This window comes from Exophiala bonariae (assembly GCF_035927105.1).
Source record: "Exophiala bonariae strain CCFEE 5792 chromosome Unknown scaffold_19, whole genome shotgun sequence".
Taxonomy (NCBI): Eukaryota; Fungi; Ascomycota; class Eurotiomycetes; order Chaetothyriales; family Herpotrichiellaceae; genus Exophiala; species Exophiala bonariae.
In genome coordinates this window covers 550461-571475 of record NW_027042494.1, presented here as the reverse complement: position 1 = coordinate 571475, position 21015 = coordinate 550461, and the positions used below count along the sequence as shown (strand labels likewise).

The following is a 21015-nucleotide window of genomic DNA, read 5'->3' as shown; positions in this document are numbered from 1 at the left end:
CAGGTCGTTGGCAGTGCTTACACTGCAACTTTTTCGGTCATTGCTATCTCAAACCTCTCAAAGCGGGAGGAACAGACCGAGCGTGCAGCCCAATACTCGAACACAGCGGCACATCAGCTCCACAAGACAAGAACGACACAGACGAGCGGAGCTCTCGCGGTAAGCTTCACAAAGACACAATCAAAACAAGAAGCGTACTGATTGCCTTTGATATCCCAGACTCTCTCATCACTGATTTCCGGTGTTGTTCTTGCTGCTTCTCTGACTCGAGAGACAACGTCATTAGTACTAAGCACCGCAAACACCTTTGGCCTGGCATTTGCCTACAGCCACCTCACCGATTTCTGGCATCACAAAGTCAAAGTGCCATTTGTCAACGATTACAATGATGGTATAAGAGCGTCGAACAATCTACGACAGTCGTTGGCAGGTCTAGCGATTAGCTGGGGTGTCTCAACCTGTATCTATGCATGGCAAGCTTTGGTGGGCTGAATTGACGAGTCCCTTACTCGGTGTTGGTCAGCGCCGGCCATGATCTTTCCGCACCGGGTCCTCATCCGGGTTATCTCTTAACCATGCACGAGCGCACCTGAACGTCGGTATCTGATCCGAAAACCTGCCCCACGCATGACATCTGAGGGGCCTTTCCCGATGATTGTTCCTTCAAGATCCCTTTCTCCTGCTGCCATGCGGGGTTTTCTCCGGAACTTTCAGACTGCTTCCCATACCATATTATTTTGTTACGACTTCAAAGCACTGAACAGTGTCTCCATTTTTGCTACGAAATATCCTTACTTTTCCAAGAAATACGCCTGCGCACAGCGACTAGTCACAACCTTTAAACACGAGCAATATGGATCCTTTTGTGTACAATGCAAACCCTGGGCGTGTTGTATTTGGCCCAGGTAGTATAAACAAATTACCAGAAGAAATCCAACGTCTGGGTCTCAAATCACCTTTACTCCTGTCAACACCACAGCAGGTCGATCAAGTCGAGGCTCTAGCCAAGATCCTCAAGTCTGCCTCTATCGAACCCGCCGGTATCTATTCAAATGCTACCATGCATACCCCCTCGAATGTCACCGATGAAGCATTAGCCTTTCTCCACTCCAAGTCTGCCGATGTGGTTGTGTCAATAGGAGGAGGTTCAACAACTGGTCTGGGAAAAGCAATCTCTGTCCGAACGGGCCTTCCACATATTTGCATACCCACAACGTATGCCGGCAGTGAAATGACACCTATTCTGGGAGAAACGCAGGATGGCCGCAAGACAACCAGATCCGATCCCAAAATCCTTCCTGGGGTGGTCATCTATGATGTTGATCTGACCATGACACTCCCGAGCTCTCTAAGTGCAACCTCCGGCGTCAATGCCATCGCTCATGCCGTGGAAGCATTATACGCCCAGAACAAAAATCCAATCATCTCTCTCCTAGCTCTCGAAGGCACCAAATCCCTCGCCGAGTCCCTACCCGAAATCATCCAAGACCCTTCTTCTCAGTCTGCCCGTGAGAAGGCACAATACGGGGCTTGGTTGTGCGGTGTCTGCCTAGGTAGTTCAGCCATGGCATTGCACCACAAACTCTGCCACACATTGGGAGGCAGCTTCAACCTTCCACATGCCGAGACACACACCATCGTTCTACCCCACGCACTCTCATACAACGCCCCCTCGATCCCCGATGCAATGGCCAAGTTGGCCTCCGCTCTTCCAGAAAGCGACGGTGATGCGACCAAAGGCCTGAATATCTTGTTGGGGAAATTGAAGGTCAAGAGAGCCTTGAAGGACTACGGTATGAAGGAGGAGGATATCGACAAGGCTGCAGAGATTGCCGTGAGCAATCAATATCCCAACCCGAGGAAAGTCGAGAAGGGGCCGATCAGGGAACTGATCAGGCGAGCCTGGGCTGGTGAGGATGCAAGGGCTGATCTATAGATATCAATGACAAAATTTGATTGCGGTTTATGATGACTTTCCGATATTGGAGCAGACAAGAAATATCACCCATTCGCACTGAAATCTGGGACAGGTTTTAATTCCCATCGCCTCAATATTTCTCATCTAGTAATTGCCAACGCTGCACGATCCAGATTTTCGTCTATACGAGAAACCGAATATCTATGCCAATGTGTAAAGTTTTTGCTCCGAATGAGGTTTTCCCATATGCCTTGGTACTCAATAACCCATCTTCATATCTAGCAAACCGTAGTCGATCGCAAGGCGACATTCGAAAATCTATGGTTGTATATCGGGATTGACCTCCACGCCTGCATTATTGGATGACGATTGTGGAAAGGCGGTACCTATCACTTCATCTCAAGATCTGATGAGGAGGATGTCCACTACCTGGGGCATCCTCGTGGGAGCGTTGAAGCAATGCAAGCATAGCAGATAATGAGGCCGGATTGCTAGCGGGCGCCGTGCCTTCTTTCATGACCAACACCGGCAGAGACATGTGGGCCCAGACCGGTGTTGTGCTAAAGAGTCAATTTTTTCTCCTCCCACGGAAAAAGCCGCTCATTCCTCATCCTCATGCCGGGGCGCATTTTCCTCCCTGTTGACCACGGGCGTCCATTGACTGACAACAGTGAAGCCGATGGCAATCGCCACCATCAACACCCAGATCAGATGACCGTAGAGGACACCCGACTTGACGCTCATTGCGAACAAACTGGAGAACAGAGCAGGCGAGAAGGCGCGCAAGCCGCTCACCAGCGTCAGATTGACAGCGTTCAGGGTTCCAAGCACCGCAGGGCTCGGAGACACGTCGTTGACGAGTAGCTGGATGGCCGTGAAGCACATGCTGACACCACTACCTACCGCGAGCAGGACGGGACCGAGCGTCCAGAATAGTTTCGTCCAGCCTAGGCGGAGGAAGATGTTGCAGAGTGGTAAGCAGAGGAAGAACACCGGGTAAGCGATTGCGCAGAGTTTCATCACGCCGGCGGTGCCGATGCGATGTTGGATCCATGGAAAGGCCACGAGCAGCCACAGTGATTGCGAGAGGCCACCAACAGCCATGTACAGGGAGATGAGAGCTGGGGAGAAGCCGAAGCCGCCGAGTTCCACCGGTGTGAAGTAGAAGACGGGCATGATGGCCGTGAATGAGAACGCGAGGATCATAATGTGGCCGTACAGATAGAGCGTCATGCCAACATTTGGTGCCCTGAGGAGTTCCAGAGTTGACATGCGCTTGGTGGATGAACGTGTCGACGACGATTCGCCGGTCTTGATGAGAGTCTGTTTTGTGTGTGTCAGAATCTGGGTATCAAATACAGCATCTTGGCGGATTCACACCTCTTTAATGAAAATGGCAGAGACAATAGTGACAACAAACGCTATGGCACCAGTAACAAAGGTTGGCGGCGCATAGGGGAAGTCTTCAAAGAATTTAACCTTGCCCACAAGCTTTGGATATTGCTTTGCTGGATCGGCAAAGACCCCTCCCACTACAGGTCCAATGAATATACCCATGTTGCTGGCGAAGGCAAAATAGCTGAAAGCCTGGGCCTGGGTTTTGGGAGTCGAGTTCTCCGAAAGCATAGTACGGATAGTTCTGGGAAGTAGTCAGCCTTGTGGACTTTAGAAGGACAATTATATCAAGCTTGATTAGGGATTAGCAAGAACTTACACTATAGTGCCAGCGAACAGTCCGGAGAAGCACCTTAGCAGTATCATCTGCCATATAGATTGACTAAGCCCAAACAGAGCTGTCCCGATTGTAATTCCTCCCAAGGAGAAGACCAGTACAGGTCGTCTACCCAGACGGTCGGCAGCCCAGCCCCAAGGTATCATCACGAACATTTGAGTCAAAGAGAATAGAGATTCCTAGCTCAAACCAATCAATCTCTGCAAGTAGGTAACTGTGGTCAGGACTGTGTGGAGCGGGGGCAACGTACTATCAAACCACTGTAGAAGCCCACATCAGTCTTAGCTACCTCGCCCGTATCCCAAATCATCTTGTTGATGAAAGGGAAAATGCAGAAGAATGCGATCGGTTCAACTACTCGGGCAAGACAGAGGAAGAATATCTGGCCTTTTGGCAAGGCTTTATCACCTTCATCCGGCGATGAGATCCCCGGCGATGAGCTTCCGGTAAACGCATTTTCGTCAGCTTCGTTGTTCAACGAGGCTAGCAGCTTTCCGGGACCTGCCAGCAAAGCTGTCGTCTCGTTGACATCGATGTCGACTTCAGTGTTCGCATCTGAAATCTCGTCTGAACTCATGATTTAATATGTGCAAAACTTGTCCAGATTTGATGCAGTAGTGAGTGATCTTGGCTTCGAAGGGGAGATGAAGCTTTATGTCTGAAGCTTACGAGCAACGAATTGCCTGGGAGCCTGAGACAAATTCAGGCAGGAAGGTGGGCGTAATACCGCAACAAGAAGAGACACTGCAAAAGTTGAACAACCCTTGTCATCTGCGCTGGATGCCTGGGGAACCACACTTGACTCCTGCGGATGCTTACGAGGAATACCCACCTAGTCGTTTGAATGTTGACGAAACCGATGATCTCCATGGAAGGCTGCCAAAAGGACGAAGCACGCCTCAGGCGATCATGCAGAATGGCGCCAACAGACACCCCGAAAAGGGGATCAGTACAACTTAAGCTTTAACTAAATTGTCGGCATCCCGCACTACCAAGCTTACCTATTGTTGTCTTAGGCTCACCTGGTCTTTAGGCATCTCAGGCTTGGCTCATCACCCGCACCAGGTCCCCGGAGCAACATTCTGGGCGCTCACCAGGTCGGTGCGGACCAGCAAGTCACGAGTCGCGACCGCCTAAAGAACCGCGCTCCAACCGTCCTCCAAAATTTTTAGAATCGGCTTTTTCGTCGGACTTCTTTACCCCGTCGATGGAGCTGTTGTGCATATGGCTGGAGGCACAATTTCACACCACGATGAATTGACAAGCCTGTACACCCTCAGATGCAGCCATGTTTGACACAATTTGCACCGTACCTCTCCAATCGGATGTTTTCGCACAAGTCGTCCATCCTTCCGAACCTCTCTTCCTCATCGGCCTGTCTTCGGGTCACGTTCAAGCGTACAAGCTTCCAGCAGAGACTGACTCCCTAGATGACGACTCCGATGATGGTTCTGCCTCTCCAGTCCAACTGAACGATGGCGTAAATGGCAATGGAAGCAGTCACATAACCTCTTCTCTACGGAGGTCCTCAACAACAAGCCTTTCGGAAAGTGGACGTGGTTCGATCGATACATTTTGGCAGACAAGAAGACACAAAGGGTCATGTCGGACTCTGGCATTCAATCACGATGGAGAGATATGTTACTCGGCTGGTTCGGATGGTCTTGTCAAGGCCTTCCTCACAGAGACTGGAAGAGTCGTGAGCAAGATCGCCATTCCACAAAGTGCCGATGCGGAAGACGATGACGGACCGACTGTTATACATGCGCTCTCCCCACAGACCCTCCTTTTAGCGACAGACTCGGGGAAGCTATGTCTACAAGATCTGAGACTGAATGGAAGAGAGATGGCCTCAAAAGCAAGTCAAGTGTGGACACCCCATGGAAGGGAACACGTGAATGCATTGATACCTCTACCTGCCAGCGACACAAGTACAAGCGGATTCTCAAAACAATGGGTTAGTGTTGGTGGTACGACGCTAGCAGTGACCGATCTACGAAAAGGCACAATTGCCACCAGTGAAGATCAAGAGGTTGAGTTGACCAGCGTTGCTCTCGTGCGCGGCCTCAAAAAGGGTGGAACAAGTGTTGGCGAGAAGGTCGTGGTTGGTCAAGGTGATGGTGTCATCAGCCTGTGGGAAAGAGGTGTATGGGGAGATCTCGATGAAAGAATCGTGATCCATCGAGATGGCACTGGCATTGAGAGCCTGGCTGAACTTCCTGCTGGGTCAGGTCATGGATGGTTGAAGACTAACGACAAGCTCGTTGCCACTGGGCTGGAAGATGGAATCATACGTTTCGCCAGGATAGGGCGGAACGGTCTCATCTATGAAATGGACGTCAAGCATGACGAAATTGATGGGGCTATTGGCCTGGGTTTCGACGTGGAAGGGCGCATGATCAGCTCTGGTGGGAATGTGGTGAAGGTCTGGACGGAGGCTAAAGGCCTACCGGGAGGCGGTCGAGGCCGAGCAGAAAAGCATGATCTGTCCTCCGATGCCGACAGCGAAGATTCCGATGTAGATGATAGCAGCGAGGATGAGGAGAAAAGTTCGTCAAAGAGGAAGAAACGGAAGAGGAATAAGGGAAAGGACAAATCAGGCGGCAAGGCTCTGAACTTCTCGCTATGATTAGCCTGAGACATGGCACACTCAAAATTTCGAGGAGTTTCGGCAAGGCAGGCTACCTTTGTATAGGAATACCCCAGTTCGGCGGCTCTGTAGATAAAAGTTGAGAAAGAACTCATGATATCCAGCTTCGACATTGTCATACTGCGATGATTGGGAAAGGCGGACGAAGGCCAGCACCTTTTCATCAAGGCCACTTTGCACGATGTACCTTGGCTTTACACTACTTCAATACATGCAGCCAGACACCTAAACCTGGTCACTCACTACGTGACTCTATCCAATAAGGCAATCAACACCTCGCGTAATAATGGTGATAAGAGGAAGCATCTCGGACGAATCATGGGGCAGCTTTTCTCTCCTGCGAGCCTCGGCTCAAGACATGACGAATTCACCGATGAAAATCGAGTGGAATTTCTAATCCGTGGAGCTTTGACACTCAGTACTTTATTTCCAACCCTTCATGATACAACAAAGATCTCTTTTTCCAGACGCGGTCGGCAATGGCGTCGCGGCTTCAGGGATTCCCAAATGCGCTGGATTGGAAATTCGCCATCATTGCGGGAGTAGGACTCTTCTCGGCCGGGGTCGTTGCAAGAGGCCTGTTCACGAGTCCGAAGAAGGCGATCATCCACCCATCACCTCAGAGAACGCTGTTACCGACTCTATCTGACGCAGAAAAGTCGGCGCTTCCGTACCCGCCTGACGTCTTGCCTGGAGCGAGAGATGTCGACACGCCTTACGGGTCCATTAGAGTCTACGAGTATGGACCCGAGGATGGCCGAAAGGTGATCCTGGTGCACGGCATCAGTACTCCGGCTATTGCTCTGGGCTCGGTCGCGAACAATCTCGCGGAGAATGGATGTCGCGTTTTACTGTTTGATCTGTTCGGTCGAGGATATTCCGATAATCCCGGCGACCTGCTGCACGATGATCGACTGTTCACGACTCAGATTCTGCTTGCCTTGGCGTCCTCTCCGCTGTCTTGGACTGGGGCAGGGTCTGGCAAATTCTCGATGATTGGGTATTCTTTCGGTGGTGGAGTTGTCACTTCGTTTACCTCCTACTTTCCAGATCTTGTTGATAGCTTGATCTTGTTCGCACCTGCTGGCTTGATCAGACCGCACCATATCAGCACGACAAATCGCATTATTTATCAAGAGGGTATTATCCCGGAACCATTGCTGCAGCGGATCATCAAGAACAGGTTGAGAACACCACTTTCCGCACCTCCGGACGAGAAGGGAAAGAACGTCGATGCGACCAATGCTGTCAAAGCTGAGGTAAATATCGAATACAACTCTCAGGCTGTCCTTTCTAAGAAATACCCGAATGTTACGGTTGTCAAGGCGGTGGCCCATCAAGTCGATAACCATCCGGGATTTGTCCCTGCGTTCATTTCAAGCATTCGTTATGGACCCGTGAGAGAACAACACGAACGGTGGCGTATTGTGGGCAGACAGCTAAGTCAGTTGAATACAGAGAAAGGAACTTCCAAAAAGGTACTGATGGTTCTGGGCGAGCACGATCCAATCATTATTAAGGACGAGTTGGAAGAAGATGCCAAAGAGGCTTTCCTGGGCAACGTTGAGGTCGTCACCTTCGATGCGGGCCACGAGGCCCCTGTCACCAAGGGAGACCAGATCGCGACCGCTATACTGGATTTCTGGAAACGCAACGATTGATTTGAATGATACCAAGGGCTACTTGACTATCCATTGTACGAAAGACTGCTCGGGTGCATAGACACAGTTGATATAGATTGCTAGAAAGATCTGTAGACAGGATAGAGGCTGGTACATTTTGATACAGATGAAGAGACATGCCTTGGTCAACTTTACCATAGATCGGCAATCATGAATGAATGTTCTGAGGTCCATATTCGTATTCGTTCCCTCATAATGGTGTCCTTGCCGGCCGGTCCGCCCCACAAAAACCATGTCTTGGCGGTACTTTCCTCACACGGCCCCGATCGACGATTACAACGTGGTCGACATGGTTCCTGCATCGTGCCGTCGTCAGATGCCCCTTCTGTTTTGTCCCTAGATCATCCGACAACCAGGGGGCGTGCCTGCGCCGTCTGGATGTCCTTTGCATTGGCCATTGTCAATTGGTCCATGTAGCGCTCGAGCCCTTGCGTCATGTCTGGGTCTTTCTTCAGGCGCTCGAGATCCATTGGCTTGGCCTTGTTCCATGCTTCAAGGGCGAGCATTCTAAGCTCACGTCCTTGTGCCATCTGGATGGAATCCACGACTGTAGATCCGTTGTGGAGGAACATGGTGAGCATTCCACTCTCCTCCTTCCTTGGGTGAAATCTCTCACGGAGGATTCTTTCGATTCTGGGGAATGATCAGCACAGAAAGCATAGACTCGATAAATCACCTGGGCTATTCTTCATACTTCTTGGGATCAACACGTGAATCAGCCATGATCAGCAAGTCTCGTATCGCTGTTATCAGATGCGGGTGATTGAGTCCAGCCTTGAGCGATTTGTGTCATTGAATGGTGCTTGGAGAGCATGATACGAAATCGGAGCCTGGCTTGAGCCTTGGATGGCCTACTTATATAAGTTGACCTCCTGCTCACGGAAAACCTAGGTGCCGCATAGCCAGCGAGTTTGTCGTATTCGCGAACTGGTTATTGTTGTGCTCAGAACAAGACTGCGGGAGCACGTCCCGTCCAGAATTACAGCGCCTTTTGCAAGCATATCTCACATTAAGTGGTCATAGGTTTCTGGGTAGCAAGACCCCCACGCTAAGCCTCGTCCTTCAGCTACGGGAGGGCAGCCTTATTGCCTGGAGTACTCAGTTACGCATAAAACTGGACAATTTAGTCTGCTCATTCGTCAGAGTACTAGGACTCTGTCTTCTCTTTGTTTCACCTATGGTCAGTTCCGGTCATGATTCCAAGCCGGATGATGCGGGAAAACTCGTATCAGGGAAAGCCGGCAAGGAGTTGGTGCCATGAGATACATCCATCCATTGAGGTACTCCACGATCGTTCTCCGGGCTCGTTGGAGGATATTATCGGTACTCGCCGCAAGACTCGGAATGGGTTTCTTGGTGATCTAACTCGTTGTCGCGTGGTGATCGATACATCGGATTGAACAAGATTGGCCGAGCGACGGGTCACACGTGGTATCTCGCTTCAATAGACGGAACATTTTAGTCGTCGAGAGTCCATAATTAGTATTGGGCACCAATCTGCTTGAACGCCGGAATCATTTGTACATATCCCCGGCGCGGCATATCGTTGACCTTAGATCCTGTAGCATTCAAATAGTTAGTTTGGTCGCAGCCTGATGGCTAGGCCAGTATACTGGGCGAACGTAAATTAGCTATCGATGGTTGCAACTTAGGCGATACTTCTGCCATTCCCTCCTCGCCATCAATGTGTTAGTCTTAGATAAACAGACGCAATTCTCCCTACCTTGCACGTCACCTCGCCCCATGGCCAACCCCGCAGTAATTGTTGATCCGGGGTTGGACCATAGGTTAAGAACTTTTGCTAGGGTCCCTAGAGAGGAGAGGCGTGGGGGTTTCACTAGGCTCACTTGGAACCCTAATACTTCCGATGCGTTGCCCAACCAGTGACTGCCAACGCCCATCGTATATGCCCCTGACGAGCTTCGGGCTCATTGTGAAGCATTTGTTCTTTTGGATGGTCACCTGCCTCTCCTTTGTATGGGCGGATCGTCCACATCTTCAAGCCGATCAAGATAGTTGTCACCAGGAGCATGGAGTGTCCAATTATGCGCTGGAGCCGATCACTCTAGTCTAGAAATAACACGGGCAGCTTACTGTAAGCGGATTAGCTCCGGAAGCACTCATTTGAGCTAGCGGGTCATTGTCCTTTCAGCTCCAGACCAAACGTCTTCTCATAGAGCCCTGGCCGAGCTTCAGTTCAAGGACGAACAGACTAAGTTCGCTATAGTCATCATCTAAATCTGTCGAGCCGCAGATTCGAATGACCTTGGTCTCGACAAGATATGAGCAAACAACCCAAGCCCCATAGCCCTGGGGGCGCTACTTCCAGCAAAGACTCCTCTCGGTACCCTTGGGGAAATACATTTGGGGGGCACCTGGTTTGAAGATATTATCCATCGCAGTCGTCTCAAATGGCAATTCTCTCCGACTGTTATCTCCCAGCCTGTACCAACTTCTCCACACACGGCCCAAATTTTGGGTTTTGGTCTGATACTGGTTGCAAGGGAAAATATCGGTTTGGGGCTTCGTCAGCGCCAAACACGGGTAGCCGCCTCACTATCAAAGTTGCCCCTTCTCGGTCCTTCATACCTTTCAGCACGCCCTCTCGAAGCAACGATGACTCACGAGGATTGTTGAGGGGTGATGTCACTGTCCATCAATGAATTGCTTTTTCTGAGAGGGGTTTCCACATGACATCCATTCATCCGCGGCTAAGTGCCGATCATTACATGGTACTATGAACTGCCTGTTTTCTCAGCCTTGTCACAACATTTGGTGTTCATGCTGCCTTCTATGCCAGTAAAGCCAGATCTGAAACCCCACACTTTCGTTGAGCATCTCTGCCAACGTCCCGAGCATCAACTCACATGGTTTTTCTCGAGATCAGTTGGTCGTATCTCGGCCCGCAGCCATCTCTGATTGACGTCAGTCACCTATACATGAGAGCCACAAAATTCTATGTTCGATCAGTACCTTTTTGATCTCGTCTCGCCACCCGCAGGAGCTCTGGATTAGTCATGACATCCATGAACCTCTCCAACCTGTTCTGAGCGACTTGAGCTCTCCTAGCTTCTTGTTGCTTCACCCTCTCTGCCTCAGGTGCACTCGGCTTGTTCACCACATCAACACCTTTGCTTGGAGTTGTTTCGGTCTGGCCTCGAAGACTTCGGCGGTCAGTGGAGAAGAATCGGTCGAGACTCGTGTCATGGATGTGCCGGGCAACACCCGCCAAAGTACTGGACTTTTTTGCCATATATCAAACACGGCCACTAGTCATCGACCTTTGTTGGTACAAATGTCAGTCTGGAAGAACTGCTACTCAGTTGACTGCCTCACATACAATCCTTCAGATGAAGTCTCAATAACTGCTCGATGCCTCGTTGATAATCACTTGCGTTGAGTGGCTTGGATGGGAGGTGGGTGCGGCGAAGTCTGCAATTTATGTGTGGCACGGCATGAACGACTGAGTGCAGTTGCAAAGTATAGTAAGTATAAGATGCATCAGCCCAGCAGAATTAGGCGAACTATCTGCTTTTAAGTACTTATCAAGTCTACAAAGGCACATATTTCTATCTTGAAACGAGGGCATCCCCAATCTTCTTTGCAGCTATAAAGACCCCACTCGTCAGTCGACCATCAAGTATCGGAGCTGCACTCTGGGCGACAGGGATTGGAAAGATCGAGGCGCACTGAATGGCCTGAATTACTCGTATCATTTGGTTTGGGTTACATTTGGCAAACAACACATTACAAAGGATGCAATGCAATGGGGCATATCCCGTTAAAGAGGATAATCGTCCAGGTGTTGTTTCATACGGCAGCCTGTGAGGACAGCCAGGAGTGCATGAAGCTGCATCGTCTCCGATGGCCTCTGCTCAGCGCTATACTTGAGTGGGCTAGAGCTGAGCCCAGCCCAGAATAGAAGCTCTCGATGCCATAGCTGTGGCCATGTAATCCTGGAACAGCTGGACTCTCTACAAGGGGTTCATTGGGCGTTGTTGCACGGACCTATGATCAGCCATGTCGCCGGGACTCGCCGTCATGGTAGGGCCAGCATTATAGGTGGCCAAGTATCATGATTGTGGACGACAGACGGGGAACCTAACTGTGCAAGATAGACGAAATGCAGTGATCAAGACCATCTGGAACACATTCTTTGATCCACCCAGTCAGAAACCTTCCAGGTGCGGAACCGTCTTGCGTCTCAGACATGCTTGACGTCGCTATTTTTAAGTCGGGATGGGCAGATCAATTCCCAGTGACATGCGTGGCCGGAGCAGCTTTGACACATAACTTGAGCGCATGGGGCCTTCACCCCTTACTGGTCAAGACTTTGCGGCGACAGCTAACTCGACTTATAACTCACACCATGGCTCCAAAAACAGATAATTGCGTGCTTGAAACCAGTCTTCACTGTCGAGCAGGACAACAGGACAGAATCCTGAGTCTCCACACGGTATACAGATTCTTATCCCATGGTGGGTGGGCTCGGATCGCCTGTCTATCCTAACGCTGTCCGTGCCCATGACATCGCTCCTGCAATCTTTCTAGCCTTTGGTTTTCTCCCAACAAACACGTTAACTTACTTGTACTTGTTTCGAAACCAAACAGTCCACTCAGGAAGGTGGAAAATCCAGTCAACACGAGGCACGAGTGGGGAATTCCACTCAGTCGCTGCTGGCACTGCCACTAGAATCAATCATCAATATCGAAGTAGCGAATTATGGACAGTCCGGTGGATTCAAAAGCTGCAAGGCCCCTCCGCAGATACCCTTTGTCTGCCGATCGAGCTTCAGGTTGCATAGCTCAATCCGACTATTTGAAACACTGCCATCGACTGCGTCTTGAATGGATGTTGAAAACTACGCGTTGCAAGGGGTCATGAAGAATCTAGCTGGTTGCTGGGAAACGTACGAAGCTGTAGCAGAGCTGGGATCCCATGTGAGAATACTTGAAACAGCTTACTGCCAGTTTTTGGCTTTGGCTGCCTGGTGTCCTGCCTGGCTGTCCCGTTTGCGACCCAAAGCCCAGCTTTGAAGTTACCAAATCGAAGAATTGAGGCTTCTATTATATGACTTGTGAATGAAGTTGAAGGGTTGTATGCTAGATTGGTCATGGTGGAGAAGAATTTCGTTGAGATATTGTACCTCTTAATCTCAGACGACGAATAACCTGTCCAATGAGCAGTCGCAGGCCGTCATTGCTTTGCATAGGACGTTACTGCATCAGCACCATGACTTCTTCCTTGCACCCCAGCATCCCACTGCATCACCGCTACGGCGTCTGCCGACCAAGTACGCGATGCCAGCTCGGATGTGGCGTCATGGTATACACTCTTTCCTGGAGCTACTCTTCATTGTCTGAAGCCTCGATCCAAGCTAAGACAAGAAGTACTTAAATTCATCGGGTGGCAGTCACATGCTACTCGAACTTGTGAATGAGAACTTCTCGCCTGTCGAAGCAGAAGTGGGCATGAACGTCGATTGTCTTATGCGGCTCTACAGCACCGACTACCTGAGCATTTTAGGATGAGTTGAGCATATCTCGGTAGGTTCGAGCAACTCATTCGCTCTTCGACAGCATTGTGTTCTCCATGGTCTCGTCCATTTCCTTTCCTCTGGTCGAACTTGTTCCAGGCGTGATTGTGGGAGGAAGTCAAAAAGGCAGCCACCTGAATGCAGATCAATGTTAGGCCGAGGAAGATCTTCCGGCCGCTAACACCAATCTCCGTGAAGCTTAAACGCTCACCTGGAGACCCGATCTTCGATACGCGACCAGCCCCGGCCGTTAGGGCCCCTCGGGCCTCAGGCCCGCAGCTTCCCGGGCCTTTCGGGCCCTAAGAATTTAGTCGAAGTCGCCACTTTTCAGCCCCGAAGCGGAGAACACCAAAAAAAGTCAACATACATTCAAACTCCTCCCAACTTTCAACTACATCATATGCCTTCCAACACAACCACTTGTAGGTAATGAAGTTGGCGTGAACTCATCAGTACCCACCTAAGGTATATAAACATGGCACTTATCTGATAGACACTGAGGTAAGACTACCTAGTCACGCTTTCAAGTGGTTTTCCTCACACCCTCCTGCCCTAAGGGAAAATAAATGATGATCAATACCTAACACAAATGAGAATGCTAAAGATTGAAGTTCCATCAAAGAGAGATCTATCTATCCAACGGTGTTTGAAAGATGAGACCCTAGCAAAGACAAGACATTGAAACTGAGCAATTTTCCACTTTTTCCAGAACAAGGCTGAACCCCCTGACCTTCCTTCCGATGGACAAATGAAAGTGTCAAAAGAGGGTGTCCTTCCGTCAACTTCTGCTTTCACATTGCACATCAACATTCTCTACCACTGCTTTTTGGTTTCGACTTTCTTTGTCAACCATCTTAACGCCATGCTGCATCATCATAGCATCATCATAATATCAATGTGGTGTCATATAAGAATGACAACATGTCCATTCCTATGAGCCCTTAGGTATGAGTCCTATCCAATCACTTGGGCCACAGGTCGCGATCTGAAACATCATCAACATTGAACATGACAACGACGATATATATAAGTGCATGACTCACTTGCTTGGTCCTGTCGAGCAGTGCGGAGCATCTGAGCATCTGTCCGGGCATCCATGTCTCTTTCGAGTTGGCGCACTGCGGCAGTGTCCCTGCGCTTTTGCCGCGATGCTGCAGGGCTTGATTGAGAATGATTAGCCTTGCCGTCAGGAGCGACTTGTCTCGGGGTTGTTGCTCCGAGCCTTAAGGCGTGCGTCCTGGAGCCTTGATGCAAGCGATCAACAAGGTTACTGTCATCGTAGAGGTATCGATGAAGTTCATGTGTCCCCGACCGGCGGCTGGTGTTTGACGATGACATGGTGAAACCCTGAACCACTGATCAGCGTTTGTGTTTCTGAAGTCGAGTGTCATAAGCTCAGCGAACAACCAGCTTTTGACTGACTTGCTTCATCCGAAGAGAGTCATACGGACCACTTACCTATGAACAGGAATGATAGCATACGATGGCATAAGATGACCAAAGTTACACAAGTGGCAGCGAAGAGGAAAGTTCACAGAAGTCAAAGTCAAACGCGATGCCACAAACACGAGCTTTACCTTGAAGCACAAGGGTAAGAGATAAAGTGTCAAAGGCCCGGTTTATTGTGAAGAGACAACGTCGAATACTGTTGCTTGGGTTTCGAGTGGTGGAACGTTTGCTTGGACAGTGTTATCAGTCTCAAGCTTCGCGCCCGGACTGGTGCGAGTAGAAACGGGTGGGCGGTTGGTGAAGACGATATTCATCTTTGCGGGAAGATATGACTTCCTTTAAGTATTCACCACAATTACAAGTGTCTCTCTCATACATTCAGGTAAGCTTGAAGGTCATAACCGATACTAATGACCAACGCTGGAATTGTTAGGTGTGAAATTTCATGATAATCGATTGTGTTGCCAAAGCTGTTTTGAAACACTCTCGAAAACCATTTGTGGACGAGAATGCTCCACTCCTGGACTGACCATTTGACCATTGTCCCGACACTAGGTGCATCGAGATATTTCGTGGTCACCGCGCATCCACTTTAGAACGGACGAACAGTTTGCAATTATATCAATACTACGATCCCATTCGCTTTGGCTGTTCGGCATCGAGAAACCCACACAGTTCGCGCTCCACTTTAGAACAGACCAACAGCATGCAATTATGACAATACTCCGATCCCATTCGTCAGCACAGTTCGCAACCTTTGAGGGGAGTTCACATTTTGCCAAAGTGGCATTAGTGGGTTGCCTTGTCCGTCGCCTATGCCAATCACCTTGAAGCTCAGCTGCAGTCGTTGCCTTGTGGCCTTATGGCACATCTTCATTTCGCTCGTTGGACCCATTCCACGTACGAGGCTGAGTCGTCTTCGACCCCAGCAGTGGCTCGAGAACCCCTACAAACTTCGGAGGAGTGTCGGCTGGAAATCCATTGTCTGTCTCAACGGCGGCTCGGGATCGGTTATGGCGTTTGCTGTCTGGTGGAGCGTAGCTTGACATCGCCCAAGTCTGCCACTGACTGACCTGGCTGACTTGGTGAAACGGGAATGTTGAAATCGAAGCCCGAATCGCAGCGAATATGAATAAATTAATATCCATTCCGGGATGGCTTCCTCGATTCGCTGTCAGTCCAGTTTGGCTGAGAACTATGGTACTCCAGACCCTATCCGAAGATAGACCTAGCCATGGCAGAACAGAATGTGGTTGGATTATTCTGGTCTTTCGATATTGCTCACGTGGAGTATAAATTCGCGGACGATCACTTGAAACCGCCGGGCATCTATAGACCTGGGTTGTCGATGTCATACATCACCTACCTTCTTCGTTTCATGCTTATGTTCTCGTGTTGGTGCTGGCACCCGAAAACGCCTTTTCGTCATCAAAGAAGACCTAGTCAAAAATCCGTGTCGATAATCATAAAGTGTGATGGATACGGACGGCAGAGCGTTTGAACTTTTTTTGACATTCGCGTGCAGAGGTCCTAGCCCTGTACTGCCACTGACTACGGTCAGATAACCACTATCATTTATGATCCCTCCAGTCCAGCGTCGGGGCTCCAGCTCATCATTTCCTCTCTCCAAAAATGGAGGGTTTACCTTTCGTCGTCACCAGCGTGTCCTCAAACCGCTGCGTTGACCCTGAGCAGTGCACTTACCCCAAGGGCACCTGCCCCAGATAGTATTCCTGCACACCAGTTTCTCCCAGCCAGCCAAAAATGTCAAAAGGTATATGGATGTATATATTACGCAGCACGCTTTCCCCTCATCGCATCAGCCGTTCGTCTCGTGAATCTCGTTCAGGTGGACCATTCCCTCCACCAACAGCAGCATGTGTCCAACCATATAGACATTGCCGGACTCACCCTCACCGTGCTCTGTGCGTTCAACACACGCAAAAAGTAAAAACCAATAAAAAAAAAGTTATGTCCACTGCGGGATAGAGAAAGGAGATTCGTTCAAGCTCGGAGGGATTCCTCGCGCCAAAAATCAATAGAAATCGGCGTTCCTCGCTCTCCCAAGGGTATCATAAAACCAGGGTTCCAGATTCAAAGGTCCAGGCCCTTATCCTTCACTCTCTCTCTCTCTCTTTTTGCTTTGCGCAAAAGGAGCGCCCTCAATTCGGGCCGAAAAAGACCAAAAATGCAAACTCCCCCTTTGTGTGTGTGAGTTGTGTGAGTGTTCGAGAAAAAAATAACCGTATCTACTGTGGGTATGCCCGCCACCGATCACTCTGGGGTGGTGATAATGTCGGAAAACTCTCGGAGCGTTGCCTGCCGGAAAAAATAGTATGCATGTTTGCGCCCTGCGCCTTGCCAAATGATTGAAATAGGGTGAGCCAGACCATGTTTCGGACCGCAGTCCAGATGTAAGCAGAACTTTTGTTGGTTGCCGTTGTAAGTATATGTTGAGTCAGCGCCGTCGCTGCTCCAGACCAGGATGCAGTTGTATTAATCCTTTTTTGACCAGAAAAAGAAGATTAATGCTGTTTTGAGATTGGATGTGGTAATAAATGAATGTTGTAAGAATGAAGACACTAGTCGTCCTTGATAAAGGACAATAATCGTGTGGGTAAAAAGTGAGTGTTGATTGTCCTGATATGAGACGCCTCGTCGGACATCAAGGATCGGACATTCTCGGCAGCCAATGAAAGTCATCTAGACTGTCCTGGTGCAACGTCAAGAGAGAACGATCCATGATACGAGTCAAGCGTGTTATATGAGGAGAAAGTCCCATCCATATCTCTGCATCACGTCCCGCCAGTGGACGTTCTGGTTCCTCGGTACGGTCGAGGATGCTGTGACGGCGGCGGTTGCGGCGTTGGCTGCTGCGGTGGTGGCGTTAGTGGCAGAGGCTATCGGTGTTGAGATCGAGCCTCCGGGGCTTCCGGCTGTGACAGGGGTGGCTTCGCACACTCCAGCGGAAACAACAATGTCGTCGTTAAGTCTCCAGACTTCGTGGAGAAGACGGACCATTTTTCCGAAGTTGCCGTGGTTGGCGGCGTCTCCGAGTGATTCGCAGCGCTCGGAGAGTGCTCGTCGGAACGGAGATGCGGGGATCGAGTTTGCTCCACAGATGAGCATGGGCCAAACCAGGCATCGGTCGTAGCCGTTGGGGCCAGCTGGGATGTACTGCAGCAGATCGGCCATCTGGGAAATCAGGTTGACGGTCGCTGTTTGGTAGCGGTTATATTCTGGAACAAGTGAGCAGAGGTAGACGCGAGCTGCCTTGCGGAAGATGGCACTGATATTCTTTGAAAGTTGCTTCGGGCGTAGTGCTCCTGACTTGGAATATGGGATCTGAAGGGGCTCGTTGGGTTCGATCTGATCAAGTGTCTGCGCCAGTGAGGTGATGTGACTGCACATACCGATGTCGTCAAGCTTTGCCTCCTTTTTGAGAGAGTCTAAGCAGGCAACCTCGGAAAGTAGGTACATTACGAGATCGTTGCAACCCATCAATTTTTCTAGGCCGGCGTTGGACATGGAGAAAAACATATTCCTGTAGGTGTGTGAGAATCTGGGAGCTTTGCCGAGCATGGTCGAGCCGAGGATGTCGATCCAGGCAGTGAGTGTCATGTTGAATGGAGGATGTCCTCCAGTCTGGCTGAGACTTTCCAAAGCGGCAGGAAGGCTGAGTTTTTGGACAATGTCGGCGGCAGCCTGAAAGTGTTGATGCCAGGGAATGAGTTCTTTTTCCAGGTCACTTGCTGACCCTACACAACCTTGCAGTGAGATCATTCCGAGTAGTGCATCCAACATTTCATCGTGATGAGTATCACCGTTAAGAGCCTCTACAACAATCGTCACAAATGCCAACTTATGTCGCATGGTGTCGTCGTCGATAGTTGTAGGGCCAAAGCCTTGGAGGCTTTTCAAATGTGTTGCAGCAGCCAGGAGACATGAGTGCAGATAAGCTTTGTTGTTCTCGAGAGCCGGCAAGATCACATCGGCTCGCACAGACCCATGTTGATTGGCTTCAAGCACTGGGAACAAGAGAGGAAGAACGTTGTCTAGCAGATGATCGAAGAGAGGCCGATCACAGTCCTCTAGCTGAACCATGGAGCATTGTGGCTGGGTCTGAGTAACGTGGGGAAAAGCAAAGAAGTTAAAGTCGATACCTTCCTCGCCACTGAAAGAGTCCTGTCGATTGTCATAGTAGTCTGGTTGAACCCAGTCCTCTCCGCCGCATGATGGAAGCATTGAATGTGGGGGAGGAGGCACAAAGGTACTGAAGGTTGATATTGTGGAGTCTCTACGAGTAAGTTCATCGTTGATGTAGGTGTGGCGTTCTGTTTTCACATCAACTTCCCATGGGTAGCCATGGCTGTAGGACTCGGTCTGAGGCATATATATGGTCGAGCCATAGGGATCGTAGATGCCAGGAGTGTCGACGAACGGTTGGTCGAAGACATTATCGTATTCCTCTTGCGAGTCATCGTCTCTAGGCTGTGTAATGTGACTGGCAGAATCTAAGGGATGTTAGCTGATGTCGGAGTAGCCCACCCTACCACGGGATGGTTACACATACATTGACTGTGAGAGCCCAAGGTCTTCTCATTAGTCTTGGTTCTCTTGATGATGGTCTTGATGTAGTCTTTATGCTTCCGTCTTGTCTCATTGTTGCTCCACCAATGTGGTCTCTTGTACTCGCAGTCCAGTCCAAGGTGACGGCATGCCTTGCAACTTGGCTTTCCTTCATCACACTTCTTGCGTCTTAGTCGACATGTAAAGCAACCTGGCGGAGAGTTAGCGACGATGCAAGAGATGTTAGTGGAGGAAGCTTACCTGATCGAGACCTTCGATGCATCTTCGCGGCCTTGGTAGCTGGGGAATCTTTCGCTGCAGGTGCAGGCTTCTTGTCCGTTGAAGAAGCCATTGGAAGTCGCAACCACAAGGCTCCGCTAGTATATTGATATGCGTAACGCACAGAGTATATGTCCGGGGATGAGGTCGATGAATGTACACACGATGAGGACGGCGATGAACCAGGCTGTTGTTGGATATTACGAATGAATGATCGCGGATACTGACCAGCAGTATTCCAGTCTATGGGGATAGTCGACGGGGTGAGGGGACAACAGCAAGGGCAACGGTCTGCCTAGAAAGAATTCACCGCGACATTGGCCGGGAATGTTGTTTATGAGAGTTTGATAACAGTCGAGTTGATTCTTGTCAAGTGGAGAGATCTATATTTGGCAAACAATCGAGAGAACATGCGAGGAGCATGAGGCTCCAAGATAGTTCAGTAGAGAGCAGATGCGCAAGGAAACAATGTTCTGCATGGTAGACGAATGAGAGATGAGGGCGGCACATTGTATCTATGAATATCGCGGTTGAGTTTGGAGGCGCTGACGTTGTATTGGTGGAAAGGCTGGAAGAGGAGTCGTCGACTGCATGATTGAGCAATGAGAAGGTTGGTCGAATGGGTCGATGCATTTGCAGTAGGAGCCATCTCGGTCGATTCGGTTGCTCAATAGTCTGCATTCATCGAAGAAGGAATCAGCATCAAGTGTGGGAGATTTTTGCCATGATTGGATGGAGGGGTCATTGAAGATGTGGGTTGGCGGTTGGAGGCTAAGATTAGCATATGCCAGCTCTTAACGAATGTAAAGATGCAGGCTGTTAGCGCCGACATCTCCAACCCTGCAGCTACCCCTGTCATGACCCATCCTAGAAGCCCCTGTCAAGCCTTGTCCACTTCGAGATATCCACCAAGTCTCGTCCCATGGCCAGTTCTCATCTTGTGACTCTCTCGGTTAGAGTCATTTGTACGAATCCAAACGTGCAAAAGACCACAATTGAGGTGATTCGTCGGCTGAGAAGCCAATCAGAGGCTGCATCCCACCGGTTGACGATCGTTTGAGTGGGCTCGGTGCTGAAATATCCTCGGACGACGAGTCATGAGGCAGGTCTGGTACAGAAATGCTGTGGAACTTGTTGTCTACTTCCGAGTTTGACCGTGAGTACGCTGCACGCACGTGTACCCGACGAGTATCTGGTGC

General features: G+C 50.0%; 7 protein-coding genes across 7 annotated transcripts; 3 read left to right on the top strand and 4 right to left on the bottom strand.

The window, feature by feature from the left end:
• Positions 1 to 853: 853 nt before the first annotated feature.
• On the top strand, positions 854 to 1936 carry LTR84_004437 (uncharacterized protein; the record flags this gene model as incomplete). The annotated part of the gene is made up of 1 exon (XM_064848014.1): positions 854 to 1936. One exon carries the CDS (start codon positions 854 to 856, stop codon positions 1934 to 1936), a length of 1083 nt encoding a protein of 360 aa, XP_064704553.1.
• Positions 1937 to 2518: 582 nt separating this feature from the next.
• Positions 2519 to 4227, bottom strand: LTR84_004436 (uncharacterized protein; the record flags this gene model as incomplete). Its single annotated transcript, XM_064848013.1, has 4 exons — positions 2519 to 3241; positions 3299 to 3557; positions 3633 to 3829; positions 3901 to 4227. The coding sequence occupies 4 exons, from the start codon at positions 4225 to 4227 to the stop codon at positions 2519 to 2521; spliced, it is 1506 nt and encodes a 501-aa protein (XP_064704552.1).
• Positions 4228 to 4938: 711 nt separating this feature from the next.
• On the top strand, positions 4939 to 6279 carry LTR84_004435 (uncharacterized protein; the record flags this gene model as incomplete). The annotated part of the gene is made up of 1 exon (XM_064848012.1): positions 4939 to 6279. The coding sequence occupies one exon, from the start codon at positions 4939 to 4941 to the stop codon at positions 6277 to 6279; it is 1341 nt and encodes a 446-aa protein (XP_064704551.1).
• Positions 6280 to 6779: 500 nt separating this feature from the next.
• Positions 6780 to 7961, top strand: LTR84_004434 (uncharacterized protein; the record flags this gene model as incomplete). The annotated part of the gene is made up of 1 exon (XM_064848011.1): positions 6780 to 7961. One exon carries the CDS (start codon positions 6780 to 6782, stop codon positions 7959 to 7961), a length of 1182 nt encoding a protein of 393 aa, XP_064704550.1.
• A 362-nt stretch (positions 7962 to 8323) lies between these two features.
• On the bottom strand, positions 8324 to 8705 carry LTR84_004433 (uncharacterized protein; the record flags this gene model as incomplete). The annotated part of the gene is made up of 2 exons (XM_064848010.1): positions 8324 to 8615; positions 8677 to 8705. The coding sequence occupies 2 exons, from the start codon at positions 8703 to 8705 to the stop codon at positions 8324 to 8326; spliced, it is 321 nt and encodes a 106-aa protein (XP_064704549.1).
• A 5776-nt stretch (positions 8706 to 14481) lies between these two features.
• Positions 14482 to 14857, bottom strand: LTR84_004432 (uncharacterized protein; the record flags this gene model as incomplete). The annotated part of the gene is made up of 2 exons (XM_064848009.1): positions 14482 to 14504; positions 14563 to 14857. 2 exons carry the CDS (start codon positions 14855 to 14857, stop codon positions 14482 to 14484), a joined length of 318 nt encoding a protein of 105 aa, XP_064704548.1.
• A 2871-nt stretch (positions 14858 to 17728) lies between these two features.
• LTR84_004431 (uncharacterized protein) lies at positions 17729 to 19889 on the bottom strand (the record flags this gene model as incomplete). Its single annotated transcript, XM_064848008.1, has 3 exons — positions 17729 to 19482; positions 19542 to 19748; positions 19799 to 19889. The coding sequence occupies 3 exons, from the start codon at positions 19887 to 19889 to the stop codon at positions 17729 to 17731; spliced, it is 2052 nt and encodes a 683-aa protein (XP_064704547.1).
• Positions 19890 to 21015: the final 1126 nt, after the last annotated feature.